Here is a 16,922-nt window from a genome sequence, read left to right on the forward strand (position 1 = left end):
TTTAATAAAGGGGTGGCAATGTGCCTTTACCCCAACATCGGATACCGGTTCTTAATCATAAGTTTATTCAAAGCACGGTAATCTATACACATTCGATATGATCCATCCTTCTTCTTGACCAATAATACAAGTGCTCCAAATGGAGAACTACTTGGTTGAATCAAGCCTTTTTGCAATAAATCTTCAATTTGTTTTTCTACGTCCTCCATTTCTATCCTGTTCATCCTGTATGGGGCTCTACATGGAGAAGCTCCTGGCTCTAAGTCTATGGCATGATCATCTTCTCTCTCCATAGGCAATTCGAATGAATCATCTCTTGAAAATCGATCCTCGTAAGCTCCAAGGAACTCATTTCTCTTCCGATCTTCTTTTGAGATATGAAGATCTCGTGAATCCCGTATATACACAAGATTACAATCTACCCCTCTTTTTACCAATCTTTTCACTTGGGTAGGAGTAATCAATGGAATTGTAAACACGTCTCGATCCCCTACGATCCTTATGTTTTCATCCTTATGTACAAAGCAACAATGATGAGTATGAGGATGAACAGCAGGGTTAAAATCATACCGCCATGGTTTACCTAGAATCATGTCAACGTCTTGTAAAGGAGCTACTAGAAAATCCCTTCGATCTCTATTCACTAAGTCATAATTACATCCATCATCTAGGAGAACCACTATTCTCTGTCCATTCACCAATCCATACACCTTAAAAAGATCATGAGGCCCAAAGGTATTGGCTGAATGGACAGCATTCACTACTGGCTCAATAGTCACGGTAGATTTCGAGGGTGACAAGGTAGAAGCCTCACCCTCCTGCTTGGATGCCTTGGCTTTCCCTTTTACTGACTTCGCCTTGGCAATCTTAGCCAAGAGAACGGGACACTTATGCCATACGTGCCTTGGCTTATGTTTCTTACACCCGAAACATTTTCCTTCCTTAATCAACTTCCTCTTCTCTTCGTCCGTCATAGAAGGAAATGGCACCCATCCAGGACGTGATTAGCTGATCACATTCCTTACAAGAGCTTTACCCTTCCCTTTATTATTCTTAAACTTGTTTGGTTTCCTAAAAGTGGGTATATTGTTGGTCTTAGATGATGACCCACCCTCCTTATTGAAGGGTTTACGAGGATTCAATTTCCTCTCGACTATTTCAACCAGCTTAGTGAGGTCCTTAAGCGTGGTCGGGTTAAACATTTCAACCTCGTACCTTACTTTTGGGCTTAAGGCTGCTAAATACTTCTTTCTCCTATCTTCCTCACTCTTTTCGGGTAACTCTAGAGAGAGTTTCCAAAATCTAGCTGTAAAATCTGCATTACTCTCATTATTGAACTGCCTAAACCTCTCCCAACGAAAGGTTAGGTTCTCTTTATGCCTCGGTGGCATGAAAGTGGCTTTCAGTTGCTCCACGAACTTAACCCATTCATGAATAGGCTCTTTTCCTCTTTGTGACAAAGACCACCACATTAGAGCATCCTTCTACAGATGCAATGTGGCAAGAGCAAGCTTCTCTTGCTCGGTCTTGTCTTGATGGGCAAAGTATAGCTCAAAATGGCAAATCCAATTGAGTATTTTTTTAGCCTCCCTTGCCCCATCATATTTGGGAAACTCAATTCTCTCTCGCGGTTGGAATTCGGACCTCTTAGAAGGGGTACTCAACTCTTCATCCCCAAAGTTTAAAGTCCTCTTAGTCCCTAATCTTTTCATAATGGACTGCTCAATCGTATTGCTAAGCTGGAAAATCAGCTTGTCTTGATGGGCAAAGTATAGCTCAAAATGGCGAATCCAATTGAGTATTTTGTCAACCTCCCTTGCCCCATCATATTTGGGAAACTCAATTCTCTCTCGCAATTGGAATTTGGACCTCTTAGAAGAGATACTCAACTCTTCATCCACAAAGTTTAAAGTCCTCTTAGTCCCTAATCTTGTCATAATGGACTACTCAATCATATTGCTAAGCTGAAAAATCAGCTTATCAACAGGAGTCTCCTCTCTTCCTCTTGCACTTGGATTATAATCCATGTGTGCTGGGTTTTGAGTTGAAGGCGTAAAATCATCACCTTGTTCTTGGTTGGTCTCATTTCTTCTTTCCTTATGAAAGGAGAACTCCCTATCAAGAGGTTCTTGAAGAAGAGACTGCTGTAAATCTATTTGTGGGTTATCATACTCAAGATGTGTGTAACTCTCACCTAATCCATCCTCTCCAGGAGGGGGTGAAAGTGTTCTTTCTCTCTCTCCTTGGGGTAATGGAGGAAAAGGGATAAGTTCATTGTTATATCTCCCTTCCCCTTCCATTCTTTCCTTTTAGTAATACAAGAGAGAAAATGACTTCCTGTAATTTCAAAAAAGGGGCTTATTTTACAGCAAAACGTAGGGTCGATAGGCAAAAGAGAGAATACAAAGAGTCGATGATAACCAACAGTCACGTCAACTAGGATAATGAAAAAAAGGAGTACAAGGTACAAGTACCTATACCTAGGACTAAGTGTCCTAGACTTAGTCCTAGGTGTCACATAGGACTAAGTGTCCTATTTGGCCTAAAAGACACTAACACTACAAGTGCCTATATTTATGCCTACAAGGCACATACCATGGCCTATAAGGCATCACTAGAACCACCAAGAGATGGCCTACAAACCCCCATCCATGGGATGGGCTGAAGTATTCTGGAAACGTCTCAGAATACCTGGTATTTTCTGGTCATAGTGGCACATGTTCATCCAAAAGGATATAGCCACCTATGAATGTACAAGGGATGTCAGATCATGTAACAAAGGGAACCAAGTGTAAAGCTTGTCGGAAGACTTCGAACTTGGGACAAGGAAGTGCCTTTGTAAACATATATGCTATGTTGTCCTCTGTGGGAAGATAGGACAACTCTATGTCTCTTGCTGACAACCGCTCCCGAACATAATGATAGTGAACTTCAATATGCTTGGTACGCGCATGAAACACTGGGTTACGCGTGATGGCCAAAGCACTCTGGCTGTCAGTGTAGACAATAGTGGAGGATGTCTGGCGAATACCAAGATCTGTAAGTAACTGTCGAAGCCAAACACACTCTACTGTAGCAGTGAAAGCTGCCCTGTACTCAGCCTCACAGCTAGATGTGGCAACTATTGGTTGCTTCTTGCTGACCCAAGAGATACATGAATTGCCAAGCAAAAAAACAATTGCCAGTATGTGACACTCTAGTGTCGGAACATCCTACCCAGTCACTATCCGTGTAAGCATGCATGGTAAGTGAACCCTGATCACCATAGAAGAGGGCTAAATCCTGAGTGCCTCTGAGATATCTGAAGACTCTCTTCACTGCCTACCAATGCTGTGAACTGGGCATGTGCATGAATCTGCTGAGCTGAGACACTGCATACTGTAAGTCAGGTCTGGTGTGACATAAATAAATAAGGCATCCAACAGCCTGTTGATAAAGAGTGATATCACATGGTGGGCTCCCATCATGAGCTGAGAATTTGAAGCCAAGGTCCATTGGAGTAGAGATTGGCTTGCAATCCTAAAACTGAAAACGATCAAGGAGCTATCCAATATACTTGGACTGAGACATCATGATACCCCCCTCAACATGAGCAAACTGAACGCCCAAATAATAATGGAGCTGTCCCATGTCTGACATGTCAAAAATCTGCTGCAAATCAGCCTTGAAAGCTGCAATTTGCTTTGTATCTGGGCCCGTGATGAGCATATCATCCACATATAAAATCAGCACTAAAAAATTAGATCCACTCCCACGGACATAAAGAGTGGGTTCTGTGGGACTATTCTGAAAACCAAGGGATAGTAAGTGTGCATGAATTTTGGCATACCATGCCCTGGGTGCGGTGCTGGGTGCCTGCTTCAAACCATAAAGGGCTTTTCTAAGCCGGCATACCTTATTTTCAGAATTAACAACCTCAAAGCCAGGAGGTTGTGTGACATATACTTCTTCCTGCAGATCCTCATGAAGAAAAGCAATCTTGATGTCAAGTTGGTGCACTTGCAAATGATGATGGGCTGCAATGGCAATGACACATCTAATGGTAGTAATCCTGGATGTGGGAGCAAATGTCTCCTCAAAGTCAATGCCTTTTGTTGGGCATACCCTTTTGCAACAAGACGCGATCTATGCTGCCATCAGATTTCCTTTTTAATTTGTAGACCCACCGGGTACTAATGGCATGCTTGCCGGGAGGGATATCTACTAATTCCCATGTGTCATTTTTAGCAATGGAATGTAACTCATTTCTCATTGCATCCATCCAGTCTTTGCTGTCAAAAGCATCTTTATGGCACAGAGGCTCTTCATTGCAAGCTGTAGCAAGGAGTGCAAACTCAAGAAAGTGACCATGCTGTCTATTCCCTGATCTTGTCCGGGCAGCAAAAGGCTGATCTTGTTTGCTGTCCCTCAATGTATCAAGAAGCCATCTGGGAACTTGCCTTTGCTGTCTATTGACAGCTCTTTCTTCAATGACTGCATCATGAATAGTGGGATCTGAGAAACCTGCAAATCAGCATGAGGTAGTGGCTGATTATTGCTTGGTGGAGGGCCTGTAGGAGGCTCATGTTGCTGGTCAAAGTCCTCTTCTGAGGATGGCAGAGGTAACCAAGATTCGAAGGCATCAAACATGTCAACATCTGGCTTAGCTTTGCAGTCCACAAGAGGAGAAGCTGAATGTTCAGCAAAGATTACATCTCTACTGACAATAATCTTCCCAGTATTCGGTTGGTATAACCGATACCCTCTACTCTCCTGGCTGTAACCAATAAATATGCATTTGATTGCCTTGTCATCAAGCTTATGTCTCAGCTGAGATGGTACATGAACATATGCAAGAGACCCAAAACTCTCATGTGTGAAAGTGAAGGTTTCCTGCCTTTCCATGCTTCATAAGGTGTAACAGTCTGCAATGCCCGTGTAGGTGATCTATTCAGCACATAGTTGGCACACATCACTGCATCAAGCCAAAATATATTGGGCAAAGACTTGGCCTTTAAGCATGCATCTGGCCATCTCCATTGTGGACCTGTTTTTCCTTTCAAAAACAAGATTCTGCTGAGGAGTGTAAGGAGTAGTACATGAGTGAATAATGCCCCGTGAAGACAGAAATGCATCAAACTCCTTTGACATATACTCTCCCCCCCTATCTGTGTTGAGGGTGACAAGCTTGCATCTTGATTCATTCTCAACCATATTCAGCCATCTCTGAAAGCATAAGAAAACTTCAGATTTGGCTTTTAAAGGATATATCCAGCAATATCTTGTGAAATCATCAATGAGAGTCATGAAATACTTGTACCCCCCAATGGCATTTGTCCTCATTGGGGGGCCACAGACATCACTATGCACTAGCTGCAATTTCCTTTGTGAGAGTTTTGGACAATTCTTTTGAAAGGGAAATCGATGCATCTTACCCAAAAGACAACCCTCACACACATGTTTGGAAACTGTGTGAGTTTGAGGTACATCATTTGCCATCTGCTATGAATGTAGCTTTGCAAGAGCTCTATAATTGAGATGGCCCATTCTCTCATGCCAAAGATGAGTTTCAGCAAGCTGTGAATCTGAAATAGCCAATGCTTCAATAGAAGTGCAGCTGAGTGATGATCAAGGTGATAAAGCCCTTTTTACAAAATGCCAGTGAGAACTATGGCGTTGTCATCACGAAGATCATAAACTAGGCATCTGTAGCCATCAAAAATCACTCTGAAACCTGAAGTAGCAATTGCTGAAATTGAGATCAAGTTGACTTCAATTCCAGGCACAAAGAGAACATTTGTCAAAGTGACAGGATGACTTGAAATAGATGTGAGCTGCACATCTCCAATTCCTTTTACAGCATATGAAGCATTATTAGCACACCCCCTCGAGGTGCATCAGCTAAAGAGTGAAAAAACTGTCTACAAGATGTGACATGCTTTGAAGCACCACTATCAAAGTACCTAGACTGAGCATCATTAGCAGTAAAGAATGCATCAGCTTTGGAGGGATCAAATGAGCAATGGACAGCCCATGCCCAATCATCCAGAAGAGCATGTGCATGTGAAGCATCTACTGGCTCATGGGATTCAATAGCATGTGAGGCATTAACTGTCAATCTTGCTTTCTTTTTCTCCGAAGCAATGCACTTCCTGCATTCTGAAATGTCATGTCCAGGCTTGCGACAATAGTTGCATCTTTTCTTCTTTGACTTATCTGCTGTATTTTTAGATGCATGGGAGGAATTGCAGCTGCTATGCGCAGATTTTGGCTTGCCCATAGGCTTGGAAGCCTTGCCTCTTCATGTCTGCTGTGAAGCAAATGCATGATCAGGAATAATGGCTTGTCTATTAGCTCTATTTTGCTCTTCTTGCAAAAGCAAAGTAACTAGCTGATCAAAAGAATAGTGGTCTGGATTACCCATGGCCACTAATCGAAGGGTTGTAGCAAACCCTTGATATGTATCTGGCAGTCCATTCAATGTGGTACTGACAAGCTGTGAATTTGGCACCACCTCATCAATGTTGGCATGTTGTTCCATGAGGTCCTTGACCTTGTCAAGTATGCATCCATAGAGTCACCTTCATTCATGCTGACTTCATGTAATTGCCTTCTCAAATATGCAACGCGTGCTTCATTGTGAATCTGATAGAGAGAAGCCAATTTATCCCAAGCATCCTTTGATGTCCTGCAAGACCGGATGTGAGGAATAATGATTCTCTTGCATGATAAAGCAATGCCCGTATGTGCATTTGCATCTCTTGCATCCCATCTTGACTGTTCCTGAGTTGGAAGAGTAGTAGCAAGAGTGCTAGAAGATGAGGCATCAGGAGGAGTACCCCCTGCAGAGGGACCAGCAGTAGAGGCAACCACTCTAGCATTGGCTGGCCTCAGATCAACCCCAGAAACAATATTCCACAAATGCTTTACAACAAGAATATGTTTCATGAGATAAGACCACATCGGATAGTTGGTGCCATCCAACTTATCATCTTCACGAAGAACGCCAAATAGATCTTGATTGTTCCCAGCCATAGCAAATGTGATACCCTGAAAGAGACCTGAAAACCCAAAAGCCTCAAGGCTATCACTGCAAAAGCTGGCTGTCCAAAAATGACAGCAAATATCTGCAAATTTCCAACCCAAAATGCAAATCTGACCCAAATGTGACTGTGGCAGGCAATGTTCACTGCAAAAACAGCACTTCTGGCTAAAGCCCCAAATTTAATGAGGGCAAATAGGCAAAATAGAGGGCAAATACAAAAAAGCCCCAAATTTTGCTGAATTTTTTGCAAATGTGACCCAATGTATGATAATCTGACTCAATGTCCTGCAGAAAAGACTCAATGTCTGAAAATCTGACTCAATGTCCTGCAAATGTGACTCAATGTTCTCCAATCTGACCCAATGTATTGCAATCAAACGAGAAATTGCAGACCAAATCCCAAGAAGAAAATAGCCTCAAGGCTTGCAACTGTAAAATTAGGACTTGTTGTCCACAAATTGACTGCAAAAAATGCACATGTCCCAAAATATAGACCTCCATATGTAGGCTTTCCAAACTATTGAAATGGCTTGAGATGATTTTAAACACTAGAAGGAAGATAAGGATAACAAAAATCCTCAAAAGCCCCAAATTTTGATAATGTCATGTAAGGTACAAGCTGTACGGGCAAAGCAAGTACGGTGCAGGTACAACGTCCTGAGCAAGTACGGTGCAAGTACAAAGTACAACGCAAGTACGAATTGCGGTGTACGAAATAAGTACGTGCAGTGTACGAATGCATGTACTTGCTTGTACGGGTGCATGTACGTTGAGACTTGCTTTACGAAAGATGTACGACGAAGTACAACATGCAAGTACGAAAGATACGGTGCAAGTACAACTGCTGTACGATGACGCAGGTAGACAGGTGTCTTGTGTGCAAGCTGTACGGCGACGCAGGTACGGTAGGTGTCCTATGAACGGACGTCTATTGCGGAGTGTACAACGCAAGTACGTATGAAAGCAACTGGTAGAAGACGTACAGATTCTGACGCGGGATCTGTACGGGCGTCTGTACAGTCGTACAGACTGTACGAATGGTGGCACAGGGAGCAAATGCAAATCCAAGGGCAAGAGACGAGTCGAACGTGGCTCTGCTACCACTGTAGGATCGATAGGCAAAAGAGAGAATACAAAGAGTCGATGATAATCAACCGTCACGTCAACTAGGATAATAAAAAAAGGAGTACAAGGTACAAGTACCTAGACCTAGGACTAAGTGTCCTAGGTGTCACATAGGACTAAGTGTCCTAGGTGGCGTAAAAGGCACTAACACTACAAGTGCCTATATTTATGCCTACAAGGCACATACCATGGCCTATAGGGCATCACTAGAACCACCAAGAGATGGCCTACACAAAAGTCAAGTGTTGTAGAGTTTGTGATACTTATCCGACTCCCACTTCATTTGTGATGAGAAGACACTTAAAATAACCTCCTCTTCCTTCTCTTTTAAGCTTTTCTTCTTGTATTTCTGCTGTAAACTGGTACGCTCCATTTGGGCTACTTGTTTTGAGCCGATTGGAGCTGTAGATACCGTTATAGAGGATACTTAATGGGTGGATCACCTCCTTAAAACCTTAAAATCTTGTTCCGATCCAACTTTTCGTTGGGGAGAACGGGGGGATCCCTTTTCCTCACAGTTTAAGGATTTAAAGGCTACATTCACACGGCAGGAGTCACCCCGTTAGGACACCCCGTTCACCATTCAAGACCAAAAATTTTCAGACACGAATTTAGGGTTAGTCAGGAAGGAGATGTTAGCCTCAAGAATTCAGGGTCAATCGGCAGGGAGATGTTTGCAACCTGGAAAGTTTGCTGCTGCACTGTCCGCTGGGCATACGTGCCGTCGAGGTTCCGTCGTCAGATTTCATTGTCTCGTGTTCCCTGTCCGCGCCTTCTTTTGCGACTTCCGTGCCTCCTCCCGCCGTCCTTCTCTTCCATCGTCCATGGCTGTCACAAGCCGTGCCTTTCCCACACTAGTGCTTCCGCCACGATTCTGCACATTGCTCTAGCCCTCTTCTCGTCCCGCTCATGGACCATCACCGCTTTGATAGCAAATGTGAAAAACCAGACTTTTCGAGAATGCAAATGTGTGCAATGCATGCAGAATTTGAATGCCAATTAGCCCTCCAATGGGAAAGACTGCACGTTGCTCTCTCACCCTCTTCTCGTCCTGCTCGTGGACCGTCGCCCCTCTGATACCAAATGTGAAAAACCAGACTTTTTGAGAATGCAAATGTGTGTAATGCATGCAAAATTTGAATGCCAATTGACCCTCCAATGGGGAAGGACGCCCTCGTGAGAGTACTTGTTTCTATTTCAACCTACATGCAAGGTGGAAGAGAGATGGCGGATGAATGCAATGTGGTAGAGAGAATGCTACATGAGATTCACAATGAAAGGGTGATACCCTTTCATCAATGTCCATTGAGATCACTCAAGTTCCATCTTCCCATTTACACCTACCCTTATCCTATGACCCATGCACCTACCATTCAATGCACTCTAATGCACCCTTTCCCTTTCCTATTGTCCCTAGGACCTAGACACATGTGTGCACATCATTATTACTAATCATTGGCCAATGTTACATAGTTTTGGCGGTACTATTTACACCGCTTGATCGATCATAAATACAAACATATAACCGCACCATCAAATTGGCGCGCCTAACAATAATAAGGTTCTAATGACTATTAATTAACTAAATAATCATTTCTCTTGTCATGACATACGTGCGTGGAGCGGAAGTAGAGATAGGCGCTAGAAGGTGAGGGGCATTTCCTATAGGCAGGAGTGAAATTTGCTCTGATACGACTGTAAGAAATCCTAGATTTACTATATTTACAAATGTGCTTGGACTAGGAGAACCAAATACTGCAAGACGAGACTCTTTCTTCTTCTTCTCAAATGCAATTCTCTTCTTGCATTCAAAATGTCATGCCCAGATTTCTTGCAATAGTTGCATCGCTTCTTTTTCTTCTTATCCCCCAAAGAAGAAGCATCATGAGAGTGACCAGCATGTGAATGAGGGGGTTTACCAGCTGAAACCTTGCCTTTGCCTTTATTTTTATGCAACGTGCGTGGAGTGGAAGTAGAGATAGGCGCTAGAAGGTGAGGGGCATTTCCTATAGGCAGGAGTGAAATTTGCTCTGATACGACTGTAAGAAATCCTAGATTTACTATATTTACAAATGTGCTTGGACTAGGAGAACCAAATACTGCACGACCAGACTCTTTCTTCTTCTTCTCAAATGCAATTCTCTTCTTGCATTCAAAAATGTCATGCCCAGATTTCTTGCAATAGTTGCATCGCTTCTTTTTCTTCTTATCCCCCGAAGAAGCAGCATCATGAGAGTGACCAGCATGTGAATGAGGGGGTTTACCAGCTGAAACCTTGCCTTTGCCTTTATTTTTATGCTGGGCAGCAAAGGCTTGATCACTAGCCATAGCATTGCCGTTTGCACGACTTTGTTCCTCTTGGAGTAAGAGGGCAATCACCTGGTCAAAGGAATAATGATTGACATTGCCACCTGCGACCAACATCAATGTAGTAGCAAAGCCTTGATAAAAGTCAAGCAACCCATCAAGGGTATTAAAAACAAGCTGAGAATCAAGCACCACCTCATCAATGTTAGCCAACCGCTCTTTCAAATCCTTCACACTAGTAAGATAGGCATCCATGTTACCACCCTCTTCAAGCATCAAGCCCTTCAACTGCTTGCGGAGATAGGCAACCCTCGCCTCATTCCGCACCTAATATAAGGATGCAAGCTGATCCCACGCTTGCTTTGCTGTCTTGGAGGACCGGATATGAGGGATAATGACCCTTTTAACTGAAAGAGCAATCAAGGCATGTGCTTTGGCAACCATCCCATTGAATATGCTCTTGTGTAGGAGGCAAAGTACCTCTAGTAGAAGATACACCTGCTCTAGAAGTAGCATTAGATCCATCACTAGATGAGCCCGAAACAGTACCTATAGTACCAGAAGCAAGAGCTGTAACACGAGAAGCTGCATTACGTGAAGGCCTGACCTCAACGCCTGAAACAATGTTCCACAAATTCTTGGCAACCAAGACATGCCCCATCATGTATGCCCACATGGGGGTGCCATCAAGCTTGTCCTCATCCCCAAGCATCACAAACAAATCATCCTTGCTGTTAGTCATGGTGCTGAAATTCAAGGCAAATGCACCGACTGGCAAGGCAAATGAGAGAAGGGCAACCTCTCAAAATCAAAAGGTAAAACGCTGCTCAAGCTTCAAAGCTTTTCACTACAAAATGTGTGGCTGTCACAAGGTGTACCTGCTGCAAAAAGATTCCCAAAAGGCAACACAAGACCTTCCAAGGCAAATCAGGGCCTTTCCAAAATGCCAAGAAAACATAATTTTGCTGGAAATGAAGGAAGCCTTGCAGTAGGTGCTTACCAAATGATGTAGGCCCAAAAATGCAGCAAGGAAAAGGCTCCAAATGCAAGCACAGATGGTCAGCCTTGTGGGAGAGGTGAAAGGGACAGAAATTGGCAATGAGAGGGCTGTGAGAGGCTGGAATATGATGTTTCAGCAAGAGTAAATGCTCCCACAAGCTAGAAAACACCTCAAAAATGATTGCAGCAGCAGCAAGATGAGAGAAGCTCGTAGCCCAAGGTGTTAGAACAGCAAATGAGGGCAATAGGGCTTCAGAAAAGGTCTCCAAACAGCAGCAGCAGGCTCCAAACTCCAAGGTCAGTGGCTGGCCGCTTTCAAAGAATACTGAGAAATTAGTAAATTCGATTAAAAGGGATTTGAGAAGATAGCGGCGACCCTGGAAATGACAGACAAGGAGAAGGATGATCAAAGGCTGCTCGCTTTGCAAGCAAATACAGAGAGAGAAGAGATTGCAGGCCCTATTGTTATAGGAAGGATGGATGTTGTTGCAGCTTCGAGCAGCTCTAGTCTTTTGGAGTCTCATGGCCAGGAAGATAAAAAAGAGGAGGAGGAGGAGGAGGAGGGTGCGGCCACTAATGCTGATGACGATGAGGATGAAGATGCAGCTTGAGGCTTGAGCCTCATCGGTCGTGAATCATGATGCATTTCAAGGCCCGAGCTTCAAGCTTCAGCTTTATTTCTAGGCTGTGGCAGCCTTTCTTATATGATGTTTTGGTGTAGTACCTACTCCCTTAGATGATGTTTCGGTCACTATGTATCAGAATCCAAATGACTACGGTCTCTAGAGGCTGGACTCTTTCATGAATCATTAGTCATGACTTTAAAATTAATACAAGTTTCAAGTTCCAAGCTGAAAGCTTTGTAGCTCTATGTCAATTTAATGTGTACAATGTATATTTTTCTGATTTATTTTTTGTAAAATTAGGGTCACGTATGTTTCAGCCCTAGGGGCTGAACCACACTCCAATCATACTTCCGTACTCGTACGACATGTGTATGGGAACGTATGGAAAAAACATTGTTTGGGTATTGGTGAGCTAGAAGAAAAACAATCCATGTGTCAATAGTTAGTCATGTCCACAACTGCTTGTGAAGACTAAACGATTTCATTTTAGTCTCTCCCAGACGAGCATCTAAATCTAGCTCATAGGGCAACACACCACTTAAGATAGAAAGAATTATCGCAATACCAGTAGGCCGCAACATGGACGAAAACTTCACAAGGTGAAATTTGCATGTCCGCTAGTCTGCATTCATATTGATACCTTCACAAACAAAGCAAAACTCTGCATCTCCATTACGTCTAATTAAAAATCAGACTCAAACTATATATCTATGTATATCTAGATGAATCTAGGAACATGCCCAAAATAACCCTCTTAAAACAACCCACATAGTGCAGGTTCAATCTTATGAGTGACACTCACAAGGTTGAAAACCATAAACTTCATCACACCTAGCAGGACTCGCTACCATGACTTCCCAACCACCGTCATTGGCACTCAATAGTAGGTGTAGACCATCATATAAATATATGCTCTCACACATACAAATCCACACACACACACACACATACTTGAGTTTCTGTCAGCACTCCGGAGATGAAGGGCAGACTCAGCCATGACAAAGGCTAGTCTGAAGAGGGTAATCGAAAAGTAGTGTATATATCTAGATGAATCCAAGAACACACCCAAACTCATCCTCTAAAAACACAACATAGTGCAGTTTCAATCTCATGATAGTCACTCATAAGGCTGAAAACCATAAACTCCATCACGCATAGCGAGGACTAGCTACTATGACATCCCCGCTGACGTCATCAACGCTCAACAGTGGGTGTAGACCATAGTATAAGCATATGCTCTCACACATACAAATAAACACACCTACACATACTTGAGCATCCATTTATACAAAGTCCTCATACTGAGTTTCTGTCGGCACTCCAGAGGTGAAGGGCAGACTCAGCCATGACGAAGGCTAGCACTAAAGGACAAGGCTAATCAAAAAGTAGTGCTCCATTGCCTTTTTCCATCCTGAAACAACTCATATTAATAGCACTAACATATACCTAGATGAGCAGACTCAACCACGCAAAGGCTAACACTTTAAAGTATGGAAATTATGATGAAGCATGAAAAATGAAACCCCACAAAAGGGTAGGTCAAAAGATTATGTGAACTCACTTCCTCAGACATTCATCATAGAACCCGTAAACCTGTGTGATCTGTCCAAAGCATAGAGGCATGGCATTCCTATTAGAATACGGTATTTCCTCTCTGTACAAACAAACTTAAGAAACCTCACTAACATATCATAAATGTAGAGGTGAGTATCTACTGTATGGCAGTCTCTCTCTCTCTCTCTCTCTCTCTCTCTCTCTCTCTCTCTCTCACACACACACAAGGGGATACAAGTCTGCAGCCGTTAAGACCACCACACCTAGTTTTTGCACAAAAGTAACATCAATTTCACCAACCTGCCGACTTTCATGGTTGCCTCGAAGAATAGTGATTCTGTCTGAATAACGAACTTTCAAAGCCACTAAAAGCTGCACAATACAGTATCAGAATAAGAATTCCTACAACAAAAATCCGTTGAAACTGCAATCAATAAGTGCAGGCCATCAACAGAATATCAGAACATGCAGAACCATCTTTACATAGCTCAAATATCAGAACATGCAGAACCATCTTTACATAGCTCAAAAATATACAGCCTTGAACTACATCCTTTTAACACCATATTTTGGGGCATAAACTTAATACTATCAAAGTAGCGTCAACAGGTGATCTTCAAGAAATCATCTTCATCATCAAAGGGAGGACTCCATCCTATCGCCATGGATAAGAATGTCCACACTTAAGTTAACAAAATAGTCCCATCAAGCGTAGAATGGGGTCCCTGCAAACTAGCATGCAGATTGCAAGCAAACATGCACTGATTTTCATGCAGAACTATCTTTTCCAGATTATAAGAACAGAATTGGTTCAAATAAGCCAATGGCTGTCCTTTTTTCCCACAGTTGATAGAAAGTTAGAAACATAGAGGGTTACTGACCAGCTGGAGGGCGAAATAGGGATCACTTTAAATCACGATTATTCTTTACTGTTTCTCGTTTTTAAAATGGCTACCCTATAAATCCACACCAGACCAAATTACAAATCCTACTTCTAGCACGTTCTTAGCCTGAATCTATGAACAATATGTGGGAAAACATGCTACAATGGCTTACATCTAATGTATAAACCATCGGTCTATTTCTAAACAAAAATTACGGCCCCCAGAAAACGAAAAAGGAAAGGGTTGTGAAGCCAATAGATATGACTATAATTGTGCACAACAATGGCATATGTCAGCTCATAGACAGTCCCACTTTTTAAAAATAAGAGCACATTCAGTTTCTTCTATGCTATACATTTATAAGAGCTAGCCTTTTCTTGGTCAACATGATACAATTACACTTAGAGATCATGGTTGTATAACCAGATCATTAGATTTTCAGAATGAGATTTCAACTTCCACCATGCTAGGCTAGACCTGCTCAAAAGATGGCACACCATTTCTCTGCATACGCACGCGCACATGTGTGTGTGTGTGTGTGTGTGTGTGTGTGTGTGTGTGTGTGTGTCACCCGTCCATAACTGTGCATAAACCCTGCTGCCCTTTCTTGCTTCATCAATTCTGCCCTGCTCACCTTCATGGAGGACCATATTAAAAGCTATTCTCGGAAGGACTTGTCCCAGGACCCTAAAAGACAGCAATTTGAATTCTCTACCTCAGCCTCTGAAGATGCTCACTATGTTTTCGATATGCTCAAGGATGAATTTCACCACAGCCGGAAGGAGTGGGCCAAACCTCCCCCGGCCCTTAAGTATAAGCTGAAGCTGCCCTCATTGGTTACTCCTCTCCGGAAGTTCTCTCAACAAGCAGTTATCATTTTCTTCCCTGGGAAGTTACCTTCTGCAAATGATGTGGCTCAGTGGGTTCAGGCTTTGTTGGGAGGTTGCTTTGTTGAAGGAGTATACTTTGCTTCTCGAGGTTTTTATGAAGTGCACTTTTTGGATGCCTCATATCGTCATCAGATATTGGAGATGTCTCCTCTATTCTATGGCAGACAAATGGTGCATGTCATGCCATGGTCGCCAAATAAGGATTATCACGGTCTCATTCGACATCACTGCCCTATATGGGTTGAGGTAGTGGATTTTCCGGATTATATGAGGGCTGAGCTACCAAGTCTGGCAACTACTTTGGGGCAAGTTGTATGCCCACCCCGACCTTCGGGCAATTGAAATCGGTTTTGTGTTCTTTGGGATACAGATCACCCAACCCCTCCTTCCATTGCGGTAGAGGTGGAAGATGTTCCCTTGGGCGAAAAATATTTTGATTTGAAATGGGGAGTATTTGCAGGTGCTTGTTTTACTTGTCATAAATTTGGCCATCTAGCTTCACAGTGTCCTGCAATACTGCATCAGCTCCCACCTACAGCTATTGCTCCAGAAAATACTACCTCTCTAACTTATGGTCCAGGGCCTAAGGCAACGCCTAGCAAGTTGGGTGATGTGGCATCTAAATCTGTTCTTCCCAAAGAAAGTGTGGTCCAGGTTTCAGCCAAGCAGAAGGATAAGGGAAAGGGCAAAATTTCAGAATCCAATGCCTCTCCTCAGGGTGCCTGGCAGCAACCCAAAAAGGTATTTGCGCTTAAGCCACGACCGTTACAATCTCGGCATTGGGATGCCTCTACTTCCACCCCTGGTCAAGCCTCTACCCCTGCTGATAGCCTGACTTCTCGATTGTGGGTTGATGTGCTCAAGAAGGGCATTCTTGTATGTGACAATGATGCGGATGATAGAGCTACTGATCCAGGAGGCCACGTGGACGTCGATGTCATGGCTGAGGCCTGACAGCTTATACCTTTACTATGTTTCACATCTTCTATGTCTGCTTCAATTACTTGCATTACATACAATGTTCAAGGTCTTTGCAATGTCAATAAGTGGAGACTTTTTTGGCACTATGTACATAGAATGCACCCCAATGTAATTTCCTTACAGGAACACAACCAACACTTCTTGGCTGGCCAGCAAGGCCACTTTGCTGGTTATGACATCTTTTATGCTGGTACGATGCACTTTTCTGGGGTATGCATGCTGGTAAAACATGATATGCAGCCCACGGTTGCTAACAACGACCCCCAGGGTCGATGGATGGTAATCAGATGCATCTGTCATGCTGATCTTTATGAAATAGCATCGGTTTATGCCTCTCAAACTTCTGCGACCAGAGCTCGAATGTGGGACTCCCTCAAGCAATATCCATGGCTGTCTAATGCTTTTTTGTGTGGAGACTTTAATAACTCGCCTGCCATGCAAGACAACACCACTCATCGTTCTCACATGATCCCCACTGAGCTTCGACATTGGGAGGATATGCTTTCTTTTTTGCATGCAGAAGATTTATGGC

The 16,922-nt window shown here is 43.1% G+C and overlaps 1 protein-coding gene across 1 annotated transcript in view; it reads right to left on the reverse strand.

Annotated features, from left to right (window-relative positions):
• The window catches only part of LOC147883086 (serine/threonine-protein phosphatase PP2A-2 catalytic subunit), a 38,123-nt gene that overhangs the window by 12,785 nt on the left and 8,416 nt on the right, over positions 1 to 16,922 (reverse strand). Inside the window, exons 5-6 of the mRNA XM_087399618.1 lie at positions 13,936 to 14,007; positions 13,643 to 13,683 (exon numbers count right to left, since the gene is read on the reverse strand). Coding sequence (XP_087255744.1) covers positions 13,643 to 13,683; positions 13,936 to 14,007 — 113 coding nt within the window. The remainder of the gene's footprint in view (positions 1 to 13,642; positions 13,684 to 13,935; positions 14,008 to 16,922) is intronic.

The sequence above is a fragment of the Dipteris shenzhenensis genome, chromosome 28, assembly GCF_047967505.1.
Source record: "Dipteris shenzhenensis isolate YYH24624 ecotype China chromosome 28, Dip_SZ_1.0, whole genome shotgun sequence".
Classification (NCBI taxonomy): Eukaryota; Viridiplantae; Streptophyta; class Polypodiopsida; order Gleicheniales; family Dipteridaceae; genus Dipteris; species Dipteris shenzhenensis.